At 51.5% G+C, this 20,334-nt stretch overlaps 1 protein-coding gene across 1 annotated transcript in view; it reads left to right on the top strand.

The window, feature by feature from the left end:
- NDUFA10 (NADH:ubiquinone oxidoreductase subunit A10) overlaps positions 1-20,334 on the top strand; it is a 53,882-nt gene that overhangs the window by 5,952 nt on the left and 27,596 nt on the right. The window contains exons 4-8 of the mRNA XM_025888726.2: positions 940-1,026; positions 4,135-4,256; positions 5,619-5,698; positions 11,547-11,601; positions 13,162-13,247. Of these exons, the coding sequence (XP_025744511.2) occupies positions 940-1,026; positions 4,135-4,256; positions 5,619-5,698; positions 11,547-11,601; positions 13,162-13,247 (430 nt within the window). The remainder of the gene's footprint in view (positions 1-939; positions 1,027-4,134; positions 4,257-5,618; positions 5,699-11,546; positions 11,602-13,161; positions 13,248-20,334) is intronic.

The following is a 20,334-nucleotide window of genomic DNA, read 5'->3' on the forward strand; positions in this document are numbered from 1 at the left end:
AGTGCAAGGACACTGACTGGAGCCCAGTGGGGACAGTGCTCAGAGCGGCTGTGGTCACAGGAGGCCACTGTGACGTGAGTGCCGTGAGTGGGCTGGGAGTGGATGGGATGGGGTCAGAGAAGTTGCCTGGGCAAGGTGGCTTTTCCTCTGGAGGTGTAAGCTGGCTCAAGCTCTGACAGTGCCCGTCTGTTGCTGGGAGAGTGGCCGGGGGCAAGGGTGGAGGCAGGGCCTAGCTGGCGGCTGGGGCTGGGAGCTTGCCAGCAGCAAGGAGGCCTTGCTCTGGTGGGGGAGCTGTGGAAGCCGTGCACAATGGTCGGGTTCAAGATGTGGTTGGGGGGCACCTGGGTGGCTCAGCGGTTGGGCGTCTGCCTTCGGCTCGGTTCGTGATCCCGGGGTCCTGGGATCGAGCCCCGCATCGGGTTCCCCGCTTGGCGGGAGGCTTGCTTCTGCCTCTCCCTCTCCCCCTGCTTGTGTTCCCTCTCTCGCTGTGTTTCTCTCTGTCAAATGAATAAATGAAATCTTAAAAAAAAAAAAAAAAAAGATGTGGTTGGGAGGAAGCTGGTGGTTCACTGGTGAATTGGGCATGGGGCACAGAGGGAGAGTTGTGGATGCCGCTGGGGTCTGGCCAAGTGGTCGGGCCAGGGCGGGATTGGGGTGGGTAGACGGGATGGGAAAGCTGTGGTTTCAGACAGAAATACCTTCCTCCTAACTGGCTAGGTTATAGCTGACAGGGTGAGACAGAATGTTACATCGCCCAAACCAGTAGTGTTCTCGCTTTTGAAAATGATTTCTCACTTAGAAGAGCACGTCTGTGCTTTTGAAAATATTTAGCATGCAAAGGGTGTTGTAAATAACTTTTGCCTTTCTGAAATGAAGTTACTCGTTTCCAGTGCCTTGGTTTTTATCTGACTTTTGATTTTGTTTCTCTGTTTCTAACAGGCCAAGGTGTTGTATTGGAGCGCTCCATCTTCAGTGACTTTGTTTTCTTGGAGGCGATGTATAACCAGGGATTCATCCGGAAGCAGTGTGAGTCGGGGCTGCAGGCGGGCCTTCCTGGATGGGTTGTGTTGCTTTGTAAAGGCTCTCGCAGACTTCCTGTGCAGTTAGTGTGCACTTTGCACGTCTGTAAAATACATGTATAGGTGCCATTACTTGTTACATTAACAGGAAGAAGGAGGGTTCCTTCCACCCTCTTTTCCTCCTAAATTCGTATCTCCCGGTCAAAGCATAGGGGCTCCACCCACCCTTGCCCCAAATCGTGTCTCCCCGGCCCTGTCTCTCTTCAGCCTTGCCACTGTCTCTGATCTAGTTGAATTTCACTGAACTAACCAGTTTCTAGTGTATGATTTTGTATGTCATTAGGACGTCTGTTTTTCTTGTGCCTGCACCTGCGTGACAGGCCGCATCTCGTTGTCTTCTCCTTCTGTCTGGTGTGGCCCTGCTCGGGTGCTTCCAGACACAGCGGCACCGTGTGGGGTCGTTGGAGGTCTGGCAGTGGCCATAGACAGGATGGGGGCTGGTCAAAGGTGGCCTGACCGAGGAGTTAGGGAAGCATGTCAGGGTGGGGTCGGGGTGTCTAAGGAGGCGTGTGCCAGGGCAGAGCTGGGGGGCCCTGTGCTCGGTCCGCCCGTGGACATTATTGCCTGAGTGCTCGGTTGCCTGCAGCTGGCGGCCAGCTTAGCCCTGGGCGGCCGAGTCTGGGGGGCTGGTTAGTGAGTGGGGAGAGCCAGGCAAGCCAGAAGACCATTTGGGATTGAGGCGCTCCGCTCTGTCTGCTTCCATGTTCTGCTGTGAGGGCGGCTCGCCTGTGCTTGCAGAAGCAGCAGCCAGTGCCCTTGCTTCTGACCAGGGCCCTGGTCCTCACCGGGCTCTCCGAGCAGCAGTTGAGGTCCGTTGGCCAGTGTTTCTGGGTTGCCAGGCTCTGACCTTGCTGCCAGGGGGAAGACGATAGAAGATAAGGAAGGCTCTTGACGTCCTGGCCGGGGTGGGCATGAAAAGCAGCATCGATGCCTGTTCCTCCAGGGCTGTGGGAGCTCACAGGAGGACTCTTCACTGGCCGGGAGACGGGGTGCTGTCAGCAGCGGCGTCCTGGAGGAGGGAGCCCGGGGCAGCAGGGCAGCAGGGAGGCGGCTTAGCTAGGGGAAGCGTGGCTGGAGGCGCCTGCGGTGTTGATGGTGGGAAGGGCCAGTGCCACCGGGGGGTGGCCCGGGAGAGGCAGATGCGGGGAACAAGGAGAGGCTTGTGCTCCCACGGAGGATGCTTGGATTTTCCCTGAAAGTACTGAGAAGCCACCGGAGGTGTTAGGTGTGGGAAGGATGTGGTTGTGTCGAGTTCGTTCATCTGAGGGATGCGTTTGGGGAGGGGAAGTCAAAGGGAAGGAGACTTGAGGTGCAGGAGGTCAGAGCAGGACGGCGCCCGTTAGGCTGATGGCCGCACTGGGCGGGCAGCTTTGCGGGAGGAAGGCGGGGAGTAAAAGTCGATTCACCAGGCTTCTTGCCCCGTGAATAGGGTGGGAAGTGGCGGCGGGCTGGGAGGGAGGTCCTGCGCGGCTGTGCTGAGTTTGAGGTCCCCACGAGATGGCCAGGGGTGAGATGCTGGCAGGTGGCTGCGTGTCACAGATGTGGTTTGGAGGGATTGCCCTGGACCAGAGATGCACTCGTCCCTGGAAACCCCAGAGTGAGAGGCAAGCACTGAGGCCAGGATTCTTGGGCTTCTGGGTTTCTGGGGAGGGAAGCCTGCTGCAGGATTAAGCTGAGTGGGGTCAGTGAGGGTGGCAGGGGGACAGTCACATGGAGTGTGCAGGGTCTCGTGGGACAGGAACTGAAGAGGGCCCTGGGGGAGGCCAGTGACCAGTGGGAGTCGTTTCTGTGTTGGGTCGGGGGGAACAGAGGACTTCGGAGTAGATAGTACCGCGAGGTGGAAGGTCGTCTCCGAAGTGGGAGCGCTCCCAGGAGCACGGAGCGGGATGCTTACCTGAGGGCGGGTGTGGCTGGCCTGGCTTCGGGCTACCCAGGCAGGAAGCCGAGATGAGGCCGGGTGTCTCCTGCGCAGACAGGAGAACCCCCACGGGAGCCGCGGTCACTCACCGTGATGGCACCACCCGTGTGTCTTTGTATTCCTCCAGCTCAGACCCTTGCTGACCTGGGTCAAAGGTCTGTCTCCTGTGGCCGCTGAAGCCGGACTCACTGCAGTGGTCACCTGAACATTTCCTCTAGAGCAAAATGGTTGTCTTTCTGTGGCTCCTAGTGTGAGCCCCGAAGTTGGTCGCTTCTGGAAGTTTCCACCATGTGAGCTTCTGCAGAGATGGCAGCTTCTTGATGTTGCTCTTGTGGCAGGCGAGGGTGGTGGTTTCATTCCAGTGAGACCCAGAGTGTGTGCTGCCTTTCTAGTAAGGTCCTCGTACGCCAGAGGACGTCGAGGTGCAGTGTCCTCAAAACAGCACATGTGTTCTTTAGCACCACAGGTTGTACGTGGCTGTTCTGCACAGCAATAACCCGGGGAGAGTGATCTCTCAGCCTTACTTGTTTTCTGTTTTATTTTGTGTTACTAAATCTGCCTCAGTAGGTAGTTCTGTGTAGCTGGCTAAGTTTACTGAAGTACATTGAAACCAGGTAAATGTAGCTTCCCATTTTTCAGTTGAGTTATTTGAAAAAGAAAGGAAGAAGGGTCTGTGCTCGCTAGAGAAGATACAGCAGGTGTATATGATGCCTTCCGGCCAAAGGCTACCAAAGTGGACACTCGTGTGCCCTCCCCTGGCCTTCTCTGTGGCCAAGATGCTCTTAGAATCTGGCCTCTAGAATGTTCCGAAGACCAGCGTGTAAGTCGCATCATCCCGCTCTGTGGCTGTGACGTGCGGTCTCTGGGCCCGGTGCTTGCGTTCTGCAGGGATGAGAAGCGCTGTGGGGTGGGGGCTGCCGGGAGGGCCACGGGCGCCGTGCGCCACCCTGGGCACCTGCAGGGGGTCCTGTGTCGCGTGCGTGCCGCCCATACTGACAGCTGTGCTTTCTGTGATTCACCGATCGACACGTGGCTCTGGGCACTGCGTCTCTCTCTGCCCTTTTACTCGCGAGGGCGCGTGTTGGGAGCGCCTGTGGTGGCCTGTACATGACAGACGTGCCTCTCTCTCGTGTGCAGGTGTGGACCACTACAATGAGGTGAAGAAGGTCACCATCAGGGAATATCTGCCTCCTCACGTGGTGATCTACATCGACATGCCCGTTCCAGAGATCCAGAGTCGGATTCAGAAGGAAGGCAACGTAATTCAGCTCTTCAGTTGCAGACCACGCTCTTTTACGTGTCCTCGTTAGCTCGACGTGTCCTTGTAGATCAGCCCTTCCTGGTGGTGGTCACGGCAGTTTGCTGTCAGGCGCTGCTGGCCTTCACAGAGATGGGTGGCCCCCACAATGGGGCCCCTGAGCGTGGGCCCTTGTGCGGAGGATGGAAGGGGCCCCGGTCAGTCACTGCTCTGCAGCAGTGCTCTGCAGCCCCGAGCACCATCCCGCCGTCGCCCCGTCCCCTAAGCCACCCCGTGAAGAGGGGTTAGTGTCCTCGTGGCAGGCCCCTCTGCCCTGCACCTTCCAGTCCTCTAGTGGGGTTTCTGCACCCTAGTTTCTGTCTGCGGATCGAATGTGATTTCTAGTATCCTTTCAGCTCCTCCCTCCTAACTCGGGTTGAGCCCCTCTCCCTCCTTTCCCTGCATAGTGACTCTCGAACAGTGGGGCCTCGATCTCTGCACCATGTGGTGCTGGCTGAGCCTGCATTAGGTGGCCTGAAGCCGGGGATTGCTGTTGCTCACTGGCTTGGTGGGCCCGATGCAGGACACGGAGCATGAAGACGTCACTGCCACTTGGTCTGGTTCTTGTCTGCAGACACCACTCCCACTTGGAGTGTTTCTTCCTGGGACAGAATAGATCTTTCTGATGCTGTGATGCAAGTGTAGAGTTGCGTGTGGGGGAGGTCAGCAGCAAACAGGGAAGCAAAGGAATGTACCAGGTGGAGGTCAATGCCAGGAAGAAACGCGAGATAGAAGATAACACATAACACGACTTGCCCATAGCATTGCTACATTGTAAGAGGTTTTAGATATTGAGACTGGCTGCTCAGACGTGGAGGTCTCGGTTTCTGAATTTGGCTTAGCACGCTTCAGGCGACTAGGGAGGCGAGCAGTGGAGGAAGTGCGAGAGGTGGTTGGGGTGTGTGAGTAGTGAAGGGAGAAGGCAGGAGGGAGTCGGTGAAGGAGAGGACGGTGTGAGGGCTGGGGGAGAAGTGGGCCGGTCCCCTTGTGGTCTTAGCTGCCAGGCTCTGTGTGTGTGTGCGCTACACCCCATGCTGTGCTGTACGTGCGTACTTTAAAAGGGGATTCTTCCTGATCCCGTTCTAAGCATGCATCTTAACGTCTGTGAAAGGTTATGCCGTGGGATCCCCTGGGCAAACGTGGGTGCTTCGCTGTGGTACAATGAGGTTGACCCTGATCAATATCAAGGCCTCTTTCCTATAATCTCTGCAACACCCATGAGCTGTTCCAAGAAAACCGTGTCTGTTGCTTGTTTTCACCTTTTACAGGTGCACAAGTAAAAGAAAAAGCGAACGTTCCACTTGTTTTTTCCTGCTTTTTTTAGCCACATGAAATGAAGATCAGCTCCGCCTATCTGCAGGACATCGAGAACTCCTATAAGAAAACCTTCCTGCCGAAGATGAGGTGAGCTAAATGCACGATTGATTTCTATGACTGCAACGTCTCCACACATGGGTCCCTGTTCCCAGCAGCCCAGGAGTTCACTCTTACTACAGTGGATGTTGTCTGGGGTGTTTTATTTTATTTTATTTACTTTTTTAAAAGATTTTATTTATTTATTTGACAGAGAGAGACACAAGCAGGGGGAGTGGGAGAGAGAGAGAAGCAGGCTTCCCACGGAGCAGGGAGCCCGATGTGGGGCTCCATCCCAGGACCCTTGGGATCATGACCTGAGCCGGAGGCAGACGCTTAATGACTGAGCCCCCCAGGCGCCCCATGTCTGGGGTGTTCTAATCTCATGTTTATAAGCAAGAATGCCAGCACACATTTCAGCCTGATTGGTGGGGTTTTTTGGTTTTTCGGTTTGCTTATTTTGTCCATACTTCTTTGTTTTATTTCTAAAATCATTTGAGGCTGGAAGTAAAGCCATGCTGTATTCCACGACGGGGTGTTAGCATCAGAGAACTCCTGTGTTTTGACCTGAGGGGGCAGCCGGACATTGCTGCTTTCCTGGAAGGCTTGCTTGAAAAGTGCTCCTTGACTCCATACAGAGAATTCACGGGGGACAAGAAATCCCTGAGATCCTTTCAAAAGTTGTTCTTAATGGTGGTTTGGATTAAATGAAATCCCACCAGACCCTCCGGTTTCTTTCCTTCCTCCCGCTCTCATTGTTTCTTTTCTGAAAGCACAAAGGGAAGTGTACCCCCACTCTGTCTGCCTGTCATCCTGTGGTCTTTGGCTGCCGGCGTGTGAGAGGGAAGCCGGGGGCCACTGTCCCTCGAGTCCCACCGGAAGGAGGTGTTTGATATCGTCCTGTTGATCTCTAGCGGCTTGTCTTAAATGGTTTTAAACTTAAGCCTCTTGATGCCTAAAAATCTCATGCCTTTGTTTAAGACTTTAATGTATAAAATTGTGATTAAAAACAAAGTAAGTTATAGTAACTTTGGAAGAAAAGTTGTAAATTGGAAACTAGTTTTTTTTAACCGTAAGCATTGATGCTTACATTCCTGCCTCACTCTTGTGCTGTTTCCTAGCAGCAGTACAGAGCAGGGTGAGCTCTGGGTCTCTGTCTTCCTGTTGTGCTGCTCTGTTTGTAGGATCAGAGGTGTAGAAAAAAATCAGGTTTGTAAGTCTGTGCTCAGGAGAAGGTATAGACAAACGTGAACAAGCAGAAGAAACAGAGATGGTTGACCCTTGCATGTCAGTTCCAACTCTTTGAGATCTTTGGACAACAAAACATCAATTGAGAAAGGGTGTCCTGACAAATTTTCAAATAGAATTTTTAGCGAATAATGCCTGGATTCAACTTGTCATCAGGGTGAGGTTTTCTTTTACTTTGCGATTATTTTCAAGAACTTCTCGAGGGCTTCCTGATCACGAAGTATGTTTAGCGGCCATCGTAGGCGTGCCTTGCATCATTTGGTTGCTCGGACTTGATTTGCAGTGGGAGTTTGCTCCTGAAGCCTCACGTGCTGTGTTCCATGGCTCACGTGTGCCCCTCCATGGCCCAGGGGGGCGCCGCTTTCCGTGTTGGGCATCCAGCTGCTTCCTCCTCGGCTGGGTAGCCCAGCTGAGCACGTTTCTCTCTGGCCAAATCCCTGTGTGGAGCAGAACAGTGCTCAGATCCTTACAAGTCAGGGCAGGCGATTCTGTGTTTGTTCTGTGTTTTGTGTTAACTACCACCGTAGTCGGTTGCAGGCCTTGTGGCTGCTCATGGAGTTCAGAAGTCATTGCTTGGTGCCCCCACCCCCTCTCAGTGTGCTGAGCTCCATGAGTTTCAGCACAGTGTCACAAATGCTGTCGGCCTGGGAGGTGATGTGCAGTCCTTCCCCACGGTGCCATTGCCCACAGGCCGCTTTGAGAAATCAGACAGGTCAGGGTGTTCCGTGCATCACTGAGAAGCCCCAGTTTGGCATTCAGAGTCCTTGTTGGCAGGCAGTGCGGAGGATGTGAGGTGTTCTGGTGTGGAGTGTTGTGTTCTTGTGACTTAATATGGGGCCTTCACAGCCTTTGCTAAGTCCCAGTAGTACAGTGTGTTCCCCTCTGATGAGCAGCAGAGACTTGCACTTTGGGGGAAAGAGCTCCCCTCCTTTCTTCCCAGGGGGGTTGGATGTTTCTCAGGTCCAAGGGGCTCACGCCACCATGGGTCAGGAGGTTTAGACTTACATACGGAGAAAACGGACCTCTGTTTTGCATTGTAATCCTTACCAAGTTTCCAGGTTGCTTGCTTGCTTTGTCACCAGCATCGACCACCTGAAAGGGAAAAGTACACGTCTGAGTGGAGTGTCTGGCCGTGTTTGTGGGGCTGGCACGCTCAGTGGTGGGCACCGAGTTGTGCTGCTGCGCTCATAAGCAGCCACGGTGTGGTTTCATCTGTCTCTGTTCCGGCACGGATACCTGCCCTGGTTATGTCCCCGCACGCCCGACGGTGGCGCGCTTGCTTTGGTAATCCTGTCTCGCTGTGCATCAGGCAAACCAAGGTGAAGGGGAGAAGAGGCACTTTGGATAGGTGTGTGTTTCTCAAGTAATGCGTGTAGCACACGGTAGCAAACAGGACAGGCTTGAGGTTATGCACTTGGCTCCATGAAAAGCAGGCACCTTTCCACGGCCGATGGTCACGCTGCAGGCTGTAGCATGCTCACTCGAAGACCCCGTGTGTGGGCTGGCCTCCCGGCTGGGGACCATCCCCTTGCCTGCTTCAGGAGAGTCTAATGGAGCTCTGCTTTGAGCAGTTTGTATGAGAACAGTGGATGGATCTGTGAATGTCTGTGTGGGATTAATTTGATTTTTCCAAATGAATAGCATAGTATAGATTTTTAAAAGTTGTAGGTCACGCGCTCTCCTGCCACAGAGACTCATTATGCCACGGGCATTGGTTTCTCCCCTCGCGGTCCTGCTGTTGTCTGCTCTGTCTCCTGAACATATATATGGTCTGTCTGCTGTCGTAGCTCAAGCTGTGTGGAGTTACGGAAACCCTTACATTAGAGGTCATTTGTCGCATTTAAAAGGACACCTACGTGAAAGTTTCTGTGCAGCCTGTCTTACGTAAGTGTTCGATTGTAGACCAGGATCCTGCTTCAGCTCGGTGATGTACTTGCATCTTGAGGTTTTCTCTTGGAAGTTCACTGGGAAATTTGACTAGAACTAACAATTTTTACGTGAAATTTTAAGAAACCTATCATGAATAGGTTATCTAAAGTTTATAAGTCTCTGTGTTTTCGAATTCAGGAGGTATTTCCCCACAGAAACCATTTTAGATTTTCTAGGTCTGTTTATTTAAAGTCATTTAGTTACATATTATATATTTATAGTGGCTAACCTTAGAAGATAAAATTGTTAGAATATTAGTAATTTAGCAATAAAATCAAAATTAAATAAGAGAAGGGTGTTTTAGCTTGAATGTCAGTATTTGAAGCAAAGCGGATTTACTGGGTATGATTGGTGGCCACCATCCGAGGGGCTCTGAATGCCTGTCTGCACCTGAGCTGGTCTCTCCCGTGTTAGCTCTTTTTTCACGACCGGGACGCTGTCTTGTTATGCGTCCTTTGTGAATGCGTGAAGAGCGGTGCGGCTTTGGCCAGAGTCATATAGAGAGATTTTAGGAGGCACAGTGAACTACCGTAGGAATATGTATTTTCTGACTCTGTCAACATTTATGCTTAAAATTGGTGGAGAATATGTTTTTTATCTTCATTACCTTGATTTTGAATGTATTTAAGTTTGAGTATAGCTGGGTTTGGCAAACATCCGTGTATTCACTCGTGAAGAGACATTTACTCTGCTCTGTTTGTAAATGTCACCATCAGCACTGCTGTTCCCAGGAGACCCGGCGGTTCCTGGGAGAGGTGGGCCTGGGGGATCAGGTGGCTTTGAATTCACTCCTCAGGTCTTGACGGTGTCCCTAATCTCTGACACCCTTGTTGGCCACCCTCTTTGTTTCGGCCTCCCTTCACAGACAAGCCGGTGGGAATGAGGGGTTGTTGTGTCCAGTGTCCTCTGTCAGTTTGTCTGTTACTGAGGCATTTGCCGTGGGACGCTGCTTGTTATAGGCACCCAGAAAATAAATGTTCGTTGAATCGAGTCACACGGAAGATGGAAAAGTTAGGCTATGAAATTGGCTCTGTAAGTTGTTTTCAGTAGATGGTCTGGAGTCCTGTCTTTGTCCCCTTGCACACCCACACAGCGCCTGCCGCCTGGCGGGGGCTTTGGAAATGTGCTGTTCTGTGCGCCGGAGGCACCTGTCACTGCTCTCCTGACCTGTCGTGCTCATGCTTGGGATAGCTACTCCAGGGATGCCAAATGGTGAGCGCTTACATGGCTGTGTGGTAGACAGTAATGCTTCCGTACCAGTCGGCCTCCCTCGATCATCGGGGCGTGTCCACGACTCTGTCTCCTACACACGTGGTTTACGTCGGACTCCGTGTGGCTTGTAGGGGGAGATCACTGCCCTTTATGCCTTTCTCTTCAGCAACGGTGGGAGGCGCGGGCCCTTGGGGAGGAACTCTGCTGAGCTCTCGCGTGAGGGGCAGCTGGTGCTCCAGCCATGAGGGCGGATTTCTGGCTTTATGGATCCAACGTCATTGTGCCTGCGGTTTCTGACGTTTTCATATGTCTTTAGTGAGACAGGAAATGCAGTGATCTGGCTGCAGCGAGAAACTGTCATCTAGTCGGACGACTTCCTTTGAATGTCTAATACAGGCGTTATCTGTAATCGCAGCACCCAAGAAGTTGGGGATTCGTTGGAGTCTGTAGTAGTGATACTGATCTGGGCGCTTTAGCTGGCACTGAGCTCATTAAGCCGTGGCCTGCCGACGGTGGCTCGTGGTTGGAGAAGTTGGATACCATTGTGGAGGGTCAGATGCGGATTTCAGGTTGAGCATAGCTTGTGAAGTCTTGGACTCTCTATGGATTTACACCCCATCAGTAGGGGGTGCTGTGCTGTAGACTCCTAAACTAGACAGTGTCCCTTGTGTAATCTCCTCGTGTGTGCCGTGCAGGTAACCCGGGGGGAGTAGTAGTCTGCCCTTGACATTCTGCTGGCCCCTTTGCTGGAAGGGGGTCAGATGTTTCTGCGGTGATGGGCCTCCTGGGTGGCCTCGCTGGCCTCTCTGGCCGGCGTCAAGGCCTCAGGTCTCCCACGGGTTGGTCTCGGGGTGGTAGCAGAGGCAGCCTCTTCATTTGTCGGGTACAGACTTACCCATCTGTCGGCTTCTGGTCATCTCCAGGCCGGGCAGCCAGCCGTCTGCGTCAAACGTGGTGGGGGCACGGGCAGAAGTGCTGGAAAGAGCATCCTGCTGTCCCCTTCTTTTCGGGACCTAGCGATGATTTTTCAGTGTCCAGACGAAGGGCCAAGGACTAAGGGAACTGGGCTGCTGCCTTCCTGCTGCGGAGTCGGTTTGTCCCCTAGATTCTAGCAGCTCGAGTGCCCATCCTTCCTCCTCCACCACTTGGCTGCTTTCTGTGCCCACGTCTTGGTGAGGCACTGGGTGCCTTCGTCCAGTCTGATAATGGACCTACGGCGGCAGTGACCCGTGCGCCCTGCCCCCCTCAGCCCCTGGTCTCTCATGCCCGTGGAGGGGGGGGCGGGGTAGCCAGAAGGGAAGTCGGGAGACACACCTGCTGTCATCACTGTCCAGTTGGTCGCTAGCAGGTCCTCCTCAGCCATTGAGGCCACGGGAGCAGCACACTGTCCCCTTCAAAGAATGGCCAGCTTTAATGTTTGTAGCGGTAGACTTTACTGTCATGTATTCATTTGTGCATTAGTGTAAGCTTGGAAAATTTACATTGAATTTTTTCTTGCCTTTTCTTACAGTGAGAAATGTGAGGTTTTACAGTATAGTGCAAGGGAAGCTCAAGATGCAGAAAAGGTAAGAAATGGGCTGAAAAGTTTATAATTTTTTTAAAAATTTGATTCATATATAAGGTTCTTGTAAATCAGGTAATCAGTTCAGCTCCTACTGGTCTTAGAAATGTCTGTATTTCATAAGCTAAAAGAGGTACTAAGGCACCCCACTGAGATTTTGATTTTCATTTAAATAATTCAGTTTCTAGGATCTTAAAATTGTACAAGGTACATTAGTAAGTGCATTTTGTAAAATTCAAGTCAATCTCCGTGCAGTTTTCAAGAGAACTTAACGAGTAAGAGCCAAAAAAATTGAAAAAGGATAATGCAGGAATATTTGCCTTCGCAAATACTAAAACATACTGCAAAATTATGGTGATGAAAGCACTGTGGTATTAATGCAGGAATTAATATGTGGCGTAATGGAACAGAACAGCGAGTGGAGAAACAAGTGTGTGTGTGACTTGACTTTGGTAAAGGCAGCGCTTAAAGAATAAGAAAAATGAAGTAGAAGAAAGTGGATTATTTCTTGAATGGCGTTGAGGAAATGGATCATCCATTACGCAAAAAAAGTCTCCTATGTTATATATTAATCATAAATTACTAAAAAGCAAAACAAAAGGTATAAAAATTCTAGAAGAAAATGCCGGTTTTATGATGTGGGGTTGAGGCCTAGGAGGTGATAGGAAACGGCTTGCGGAGCTGACTGCCCGGCCGGCTCTGGGTGTGGGAGGAGGAGAAGACCACGGAGCGAGGTCTTTTCCACAGAGAGGAGCGCACTCCCGGAGGACCGGAGGCCACGCTGCAGTCCGGCTCCCCGACGGCTCTGAGGACGGCCCTCGGCCCATTCCGCTCGGATGGATTACATTCTGTGTGCTTCTGTTTTTGTGGTGTGGGTGTGTTTGTGTGTAGGCTGTCTTTACACCCTGATAGTCTGTTCAGATGCCATGGGTCTGAGTGAAGAATGCATTTGCCTTTTAAGACCATGTTGTGTTTTGAGTTCATACTCAGAATTCCTGAAAGTTAGGAGAGGACCCTGAGTTTGGTGTGTTTGGGGACAGAATGCATCGGAAAAGACTGCCGCTCTGGGAGCTCCGCCTGCAGGCTGTGGGTGCGGGGCTGGAAGCAGGTTTTTGGAGCTCTCTAGGAAATGCATCAATTTTTTTGTTCTCTTGTTGCTTTCAGTGGCCAGCTCTTGTGTTCTAGAACGAAGTCCCTGGGGAGGACATGCGTAGTCTGTCACTAATACTGGCTCCCCTGGTCTTGATTATTTCTTTGTCCTGGGCTGCTTCTCCTCGCCTCCCATGTAATTTCTACACCACCCATGTGTTAGCTGGGCCAGGCGCCCACACTGAGGGTCAGCGCCACCCCCTGACCCCGGCACCCGCTGGGCTTGGTGCCCACACGGAGGGTCAGTACTCAGTCTCCTTTCTTCACTGAAGGCCATCTGTCCGACTTCCTTTCTTTTCGACTTCTGTGGTGATTGTTCCTGCTAGATATTTGTGGCTTATACTGTATTAGAATTTATCTCCTTTAAATTTTCAAAATGGGACTCTGTATTAAATTGGAGTTATTTTCGTCTCAGGTGGTAGAGGATATTGAATACCTCAAGTACGACAAAGGGCCGTGGCTCAAGCAGGATGACCGTACTCTTCACCATCTGCGGATGCTGTAAGTTCCGGGCTTTTGGGAACCGGCCAGATAGGATGAGGGGCTGGAGTTTTGAGTGTAGTCCCTCACCTGCTGTAGAAACTTAGAGAATTTTGAAGGAATTCTATTTTAAGTTAAGTGTTAACGGTACCACCAATGATGAGGTGTATTTCCTGTGCCCTTCAAACAGTCTCTTGCATTCTCCAGTCTGACAATTAATTGATATCCAATATTAATTCAACAGATTCTTGCTTCCACCCTGTGCCAAGCACTGTTCCAGATTTAGAGGATTTAGAATCAAAACTCCTGCTTGTATCTCCTCTGGGCACTTTGTCCTCCAGTCCCCGGGCCCAGGATGGTGGGGAGATGGCTGTCAATCCTGTTGCTGGTTTGCTTGTTGAGCAGCTCCCTGACTCTCGCAAACACTCCACAAAGTGCTTTCTCCGGCTAGTGCCTTGACGTCCTTCAAGGGACCATTCGCTGTTCTTTCAGGCCGGCTGCGTCAGGACAGTGAGTGTCTCACATGTGGGGCCATTGCCACACCTCCTGGGCCATGAAATGAGTTCCTTGGTCAGGCCACATTAGGCCAGTGACCGTGTGTGTGTGAGTGACAAGCAGCCACACGCTGGGGGTGGTGAAAACAGTGGAAGTTTAGTCTCCTAGTTCGGGAGTCCGGAAGTCCGAAGTCAGGGTGTTGGCAGGGCCGCCCTGCTCTTCAGGTTCTAGGAAGAATCCTTCCTGCCTCTTCCAGCTCCTGGTGGCTGCTGGTGATCCTTGGCGTTCCTTGGCGTGTGGCTCCGTCACTCCCACTCTGCCTCTGTCCTCACAGGGCGTTCTTCCCTGCATGTCTCTCTCTCTCTACATTTTTCTCTGGCTATAAATTCACCAGTCATGGGATTAGGACTCATGCCAGTCCCCTGTGATCACATTTTAACTTCTCTCTGCAAAGACCCTGTTTCCAAATAAGATCCCATTCACAGGTTCCAAGTGGACATGAATTTTGGGGGGGACACTATTCAACTCAGTACACCATGTGTTTTGAGGGGTCCTGAGCGCAACCCCACGCTCGGGAACTCACTGGAAGGACTCAGGAATCACAGTAGATGGTTACGCTCATGGCTGAGGTTCTCACGGGGACTCAGCAGGATACCTAGCTGGTCGGTGAGGAGAAAGACATGGCAAATCTGGAGCAGTCCACTTGCAGGTGTTTGAGGCTCCCTCCCTCGCACGGGGGACGTGCCAAATGAGCTGCCTCGTTGGGCATGAGAAAAGCAGTAACATGGGCTTGGGCAGTATTTCTGCCCACAGAGCCCATCAGACACTCAGTGCCCAGAGTTTTTACTGGGTGCTGGTCATGTTGGCCTTAGCAGCTGCTCAAGTTCTGACCTCCAGAAAGAAGGCTGGCGTTCCCCATAAATCACATTGTAACCTGGTGCCCAGTGGGTGGTGCCCCAGCCTTAGGGCAGCGTTTATGAGACACTGAGCGCTCCCAGCCGAGGGAGACCGCAGTTTCAGGCCTGCTCTGTTTAGGACCGTGGAAGGGCATTCCACGTGCACATGAGCTGGGCTTCTGGCAGGCAGGTCTTGGGCAGGAAGGCACATCTGAACCCAGGAAATGAAAGTTTCCTGGGAGGGTCAGTGGCTGCCCCTTCATGAAGGGTGGGACCCCGTGTTACTGACTTCCCCATTTGTCCTCAGGGACGGGCCGTGCTGGAGGCTCAGCATCGGCCTCTGCTCCACCACGCAGGACACACACAGTGGCCGGGCAGCATCAGTTTGAGGAGCACCACTCTGAGTGTTGAGTCCACGGATGGTGTCCATCCTGCCTGGTGACCACTCTGCCTGTCAGCCCCGTTGGATAAGCTCTGGCAGAGCTGGGCCCCAAGGGTCAGAGCTTCCTCTGTGTGCTGGGGAGTTTGCTAGCTCGCAGTGTTTCTCTTGGTATGAGTGATATGCTTGGATGCACCCTAATGTCCGCATATATAGAGTCCATATATTTCAATAATTTCTCAAGTTGGACCTATTGATTTAGTTATTAAAAGTAGGACCTAACATTTTAGACATTTTTAGCAGTTTTTTTGTTGTATGCTTAAGATGGAAGAAATAGCAGCTCATCGGAAAGATCCTGTGGTTTTGGGGTGGCCTCCAAAGGTGTGGCCTGGTGCTCCATGGCAATCCATGCTTCTCACGGGGCGGAGGGGTGTGCGCAGGGGCTGGGCGAGTGGGGATGTGCCTTGGGCGCGTGGACGTTCTCTGACGGTCGATCTGTCTTCCTGGTGATGGGCAGTGGGTCATCAAGCACAGGTGGCGGTTGTGGGGGGAAGGATGTGTTGGAGGTATGAGGAGGGAGGCTAGGTAGGAAGCATTGTCTAGGCGTCGGTGCGGGGAGGACGGACCGAGGCGGCGCGGCGGCCCTGACGTCCGGCGGAGGGCACTGCTTTCCCGCAGCCGCGGCTCCCCAGGGGCCGGCGGGGGGGAGGCAGGGCTCTGGGTTCCAACAGGGTCGGCGAGTAGGAGAATGTACAAAACCGAAAGAATGTGACAGTGAGAGATTTGACGTGGGTGAGGCGGGGTGGAGAACACAGAAAAGGTGGGTGGAAGCCGGTGGGTTAGAGGTCGGAGTCACGCCCGCTCACCTCACAGGCTCAGACCGGGTTCCCGTGTGGTTCCAGCACGTTGCACCTGATTTTGCTCCACGTTGGGAGTAAAGCTGAGTACACCGGGTGAGGGCGTGTGCACATACCTTGCAACTCTCCGTGTATGAGAACTGTTCTCCGGAAAACACATGCTGCGAGCTTGACCATCTTCCCAAAGTCCTACACAGACCATGTAGTTCGAACAAAAAGCAGACAGAAACTTGTGATTTTGATGCCAAAGAGAAAAGTGCTGGCTTTACTTTGCATTTTATAAACACTGAACTTCAGTTTGTTTTTACTGCCCATTTATTTGTCCTTTCTGAATTTTCTCTTCACATTTATTGATCTTTTTAACAAAACAGCCTTTTGTTTTTTTGAATTTCTCTTGTCTGATTTCTGCTCTAGTTTTTATTATTACTATTTTTCAGTGGCCTGGATGCTCGGTTTCAGATGCTCGGTTTCAGATCCTCGGTTTCAGATCCTCATCATACGTGCCTCCTGTTTAATTGCCCTTGTGATCTGAGAAGACACTGTGTGTGATGTCTGCTTGTTTGCATGGGCGCGGGAGCTTTACGTGGTCAGGCATGCTTTCCTTCTAGATTCACGTTCTGGTCGAGCGTGAGAAGAATGTGCATCCTGCCTTGAGTGGGACGTTCCTTCAGTGTCGGGGAGACCAGGCTGCATTGTGGGTGGGGGTGTTCAGCTCATCTACGTGCCCCAGGCTTCTCTGCCAGTGAGGGAGGGGGTGGTGAGGTCTCTGGCCATGGGAGCATGTGGCCCTTTCTCTGTTGACGTGTGTGACTTTTTAAGATTTTATTTATTTATTTATTTGTTTGTTTATTTATTTATTTAAAAAGATTTTATTTATTTATTTGACAGAGAGAGAGCAAGAGCAGGAACACAAGCAGGGGGAGTGGGAGAGGGAGAAGCAGGCTTCTTGCCGAGCAGGGAGCCTGATGTGGGGCTCGGTCCCAGGACCCTGGGACCCTGACCTGAGCCGAAGGCAGACGCTTAACGACTGAGCCACCCAGGTGCCCAAAGATTTTATTTATTTGACAGAGAGAGCACAAGCAGAAGGAGAGAGAGGGAGAAGCAGGCTCCCTGCTGAGCAAGGAGCCCGATGTGGGACTTATCCCAGGACCCTGGGATCATGACCCAGGCTGAAGGTAGCCGCTTAACCGACTGAGCCACCCAGGCGCCCCTCGCCTCACATACTTTGATGCTCTGCTGTTAGGTGTTCGGGGTTGTAAGGTCTTGGTGGAGAACTGACCCCTTCCTCACAGAACTCCCCGCTTCATCCCTCATGATTGTTCTTGTTCTGCAGTCTGTCGTGTCTGAATGGGTCATGCTGTTCCAGCTGTGGTTCGCGTAGGTGTCTTCCTCCATCCCTTTCCTTTAAACCTGAGTGTTTGCTTACCGCGGGCGTCTTGTAGCCAACATAGGTCTGGTCCTGTGTTTTTCTCTGTTCCGACGGTCTCTGTGTCTTAATGGCTGTGTTTGGACAGTTTACGATTAAAAGGAGTATTGATGTATGTGGATTAATAACATTTACTGTGTCTGTCATGGAAGGTTTTACGTTTGTTGCATTTGTTCTTTGTTTCCTTCGTTTTCCTGCCTTCTCTGGTTGTGCCTGAGCCTTCTGGATGATTCCATGTTCCTCTCCCCTAGCAGAGCAGGTGCATTTCTCGCAGCGCTGTTGTTGTGGCCGTGGGGCTTCCGGGCTCCATGTGCAGTCATCTCGGTGCACTTTCCCATGGCCCTGCCGCCTCCAGGGTGGTGCGGGGACCTCGGAGCAGAGCGTTGCACTTCCTCCCTTCATCCACGTGCTGACGTCTGTCAGAGCTCTTCTTCCGGGACAAGTAGTTGATTTGCAGGCATGTTTTCTTGTTGTAAGGACGGGAGTGATGACTTTCAAGCTCTTTCCTTATTGGAGCTGAAACTGGAAGTCTCTGTTTTTGAAAGTTCTGGTTCACTTCGTCTAGATGCTGATGGATGTAAATGTTTTCGTAAACTCACCTAATGAGATTATATGTGGTATCGTTCTGACCCTTGCTGGAGATCCTGTACCCTTTCTTTAAGCAGCTGTGTAGTGTTTGCCTCTAGGTCTGAAGCCTCGAGGTGTTAGCCTGAATCACAGTTACAGGTCAGCGCTGTGTCCAGAGAGTGTTCCAGAAACATTTCCCGATGCCACGGCACTCCTGCCCGGTGGGCGCTCCCCTCACTTTACGGGGAAGCCACAGCTCAGGGGCGCTGACCTGCACGGTGCGGAGGGGCCGACCTGACCCTCCCTGCGGTCCAGCGCGCAAACCATGCTGCCTGCCCTCCTCTCGGCGGCTCGGGCTTCCGTCCTGGCGGGCTCGTCACCTCCTCCTCCAGCTGTCACGCTACAGGACCCTCCCTTCCCGGGCGGCCCCCTTACCCGCACAGCCCAAGTAACACACCGAGGACTGTGTGTTTGTCCCCAGCGGTTTCTCTCCCTCTCCTCTTCTTTCATGACTTCTGCTGCCTTTGGGGTCTGATCCCCTCATTCTTGATCTTTATCCTGCCATTAATTATTTCTTCCTACTGCTTGTCCTGTGTGCAACACACCCACCAGGCTAATTTTCATAAAAATGTCACAGTGGCCGTTTTCCCTTCACCCCGGAGCCTTCAGTGGCCCCACTTCTGTTTATTCACAAATCCACATTTCGTTTCCGAGAAGTAATTTGGAGCCCTGACCATCTGGTTCTCCCTTTTCCTGTCTCTGTTCCCTCCCCCACTTGCCCAGTAATTATCTAAGAATCCTAGCTTATGTCTAAGCCTGGCTGTATTCACCCTTTCCCCCACCGAATACCCTCTCTTCACCTCACCAAGATCTTGATTTTAGTAGTTACTTAGTTGTGTTTTTGTTGGAGCATAGAAAAGGATTCAGTAATTCCCTTGAAGTTTACAGATTATAGCATTCAATTCACTGTTTTATTTTGCTGTAAATGAGCTGCCCGCTCCTTCTCCCGGTCCATCACGCCCCTGCCCCCGCGCCCCGGGTATTTCATAACAGTGTGCAATGGTAATCTTGTTTATTTTCATGTGAGTGTCATTTCTTAATTTGGGGGACTCAAATGAAAATTATGACCAATTTTCTAAGATAATTACTGTAAACATGCCATTTACCAGTTATACTCATTTTGTCTAGAACCTGACCAAATTATTGGTTTAGAGCACTTTTGTTCCATCTCAGCTACATGTGCCGGTGTGTAATTATGTGTGTGTGTGCGTATGCTGAGAGCTGGTGGCTGTATTTGTCAACCTGGATAACGTTGTGTGTTCCTCTGCATACTCCATAACTTCCTGGCTGGCGTCCGCCTTGACCCATCTCATTCCTGGGTTGATGACTCTGGTCACCAGGCCGGGCTCCGCGTGTGCAGGGCTCTGAGCCCCTTCCTCTTGCTTCCCCCAGAGCCTGGACCACCCTCCCACTTCACCCTGTTTGCTTCATCACAGAGGCTTCTGTTTCTTGTGACTCTGGGACAAGTCCTTGTAGGAAATCCCAGGGCTGCAGAGTCTGTGGGGTATGAATTTGGTATCAGAGTGTAGTGTTCAAACAGAACTTTGTAGTTCAGGACAACCTAACAGACTGTGGACACGTTTTAGGAGCGAGGATAGACATTCTGTGAATTGGGATCCAGTGTGAGCCATAAAACATAATTTACTATGTGTGTTTTCTGTCTTTTCTTGCCTCACTCTTTTAGAATATGCGGCACACCGCCTTGTGTTGTAAACTCGGCTCCACTGCACTTTATCTTCTTCTTCGGGTACTTTGGCTCATGATGTGAAGAGGATATGTTACCCAGTATTTGAATTCTCCTCAATTAGACTAAGTGCTTTGTGAACAGAATGTTTTCTTTCTCTGCTTTTTGCTCCCTGGGTCATAAAATGCTTCCCGTCATCTCTGTTCCGTACTTATCTTCAATCTAAAGTAAATTGAGTTGATGGAAGGTTACGACTCTTGGCGTTTACAGGAGACAAGACACCATAGGTTCATCCGGCAGTTGCCGCGGAAGCTCATGGGGTGTCGTTGACAGAGCGGTTTAGCCAAGTTTAAACAAGTTGTAGACAGTTGCAGCAGATTATTTTTTTAATATTCAGAAACAGTTGGAAGCCTGTTTGTTGAAAGAGACAGTGTGTTGGGGGGTTTCATGGAAATGGTACTTCCGCCGGACGGGGTATAGATGGCGCTGCGCTCTGTGCGTCGCGCACCAGCTCCCGGCCGACAGGTTCTTTCCAATTGCCCAGAATGTCGTAGGCTTTTCAAACTATTGAGGAAACCAGTCATACTCCACCTTGATATCTGTTAACATTTAAAAACACTGATTTTCCTTTTTAGTGGAAATTGTTTATGCTGAGATCACTTTAAAAAATTATCTTTATAAAATAAGAATAATTCTATTCGTTAAAAGTAAAGAGGTGTGTACTTGTGCATTATCTACGCTGCT

Source organism: Callorhinus ursinus, unplaced genomic scaffold (genome assembly GCF_003265705.2).
Source record: "Callorhinus ursinus isolate GAN/ISIS: 27379988/994484 unplaced genomic scaffold, GSC_fseal_2.0 scaffold2, whole genome shotgun sequence".
Lineage (NCBI taxonomy): Eukaryota > Metazoa > Chordata > Mammalia > Carnivora > Otariidae > Callorhinus > Callorhinus ursinus.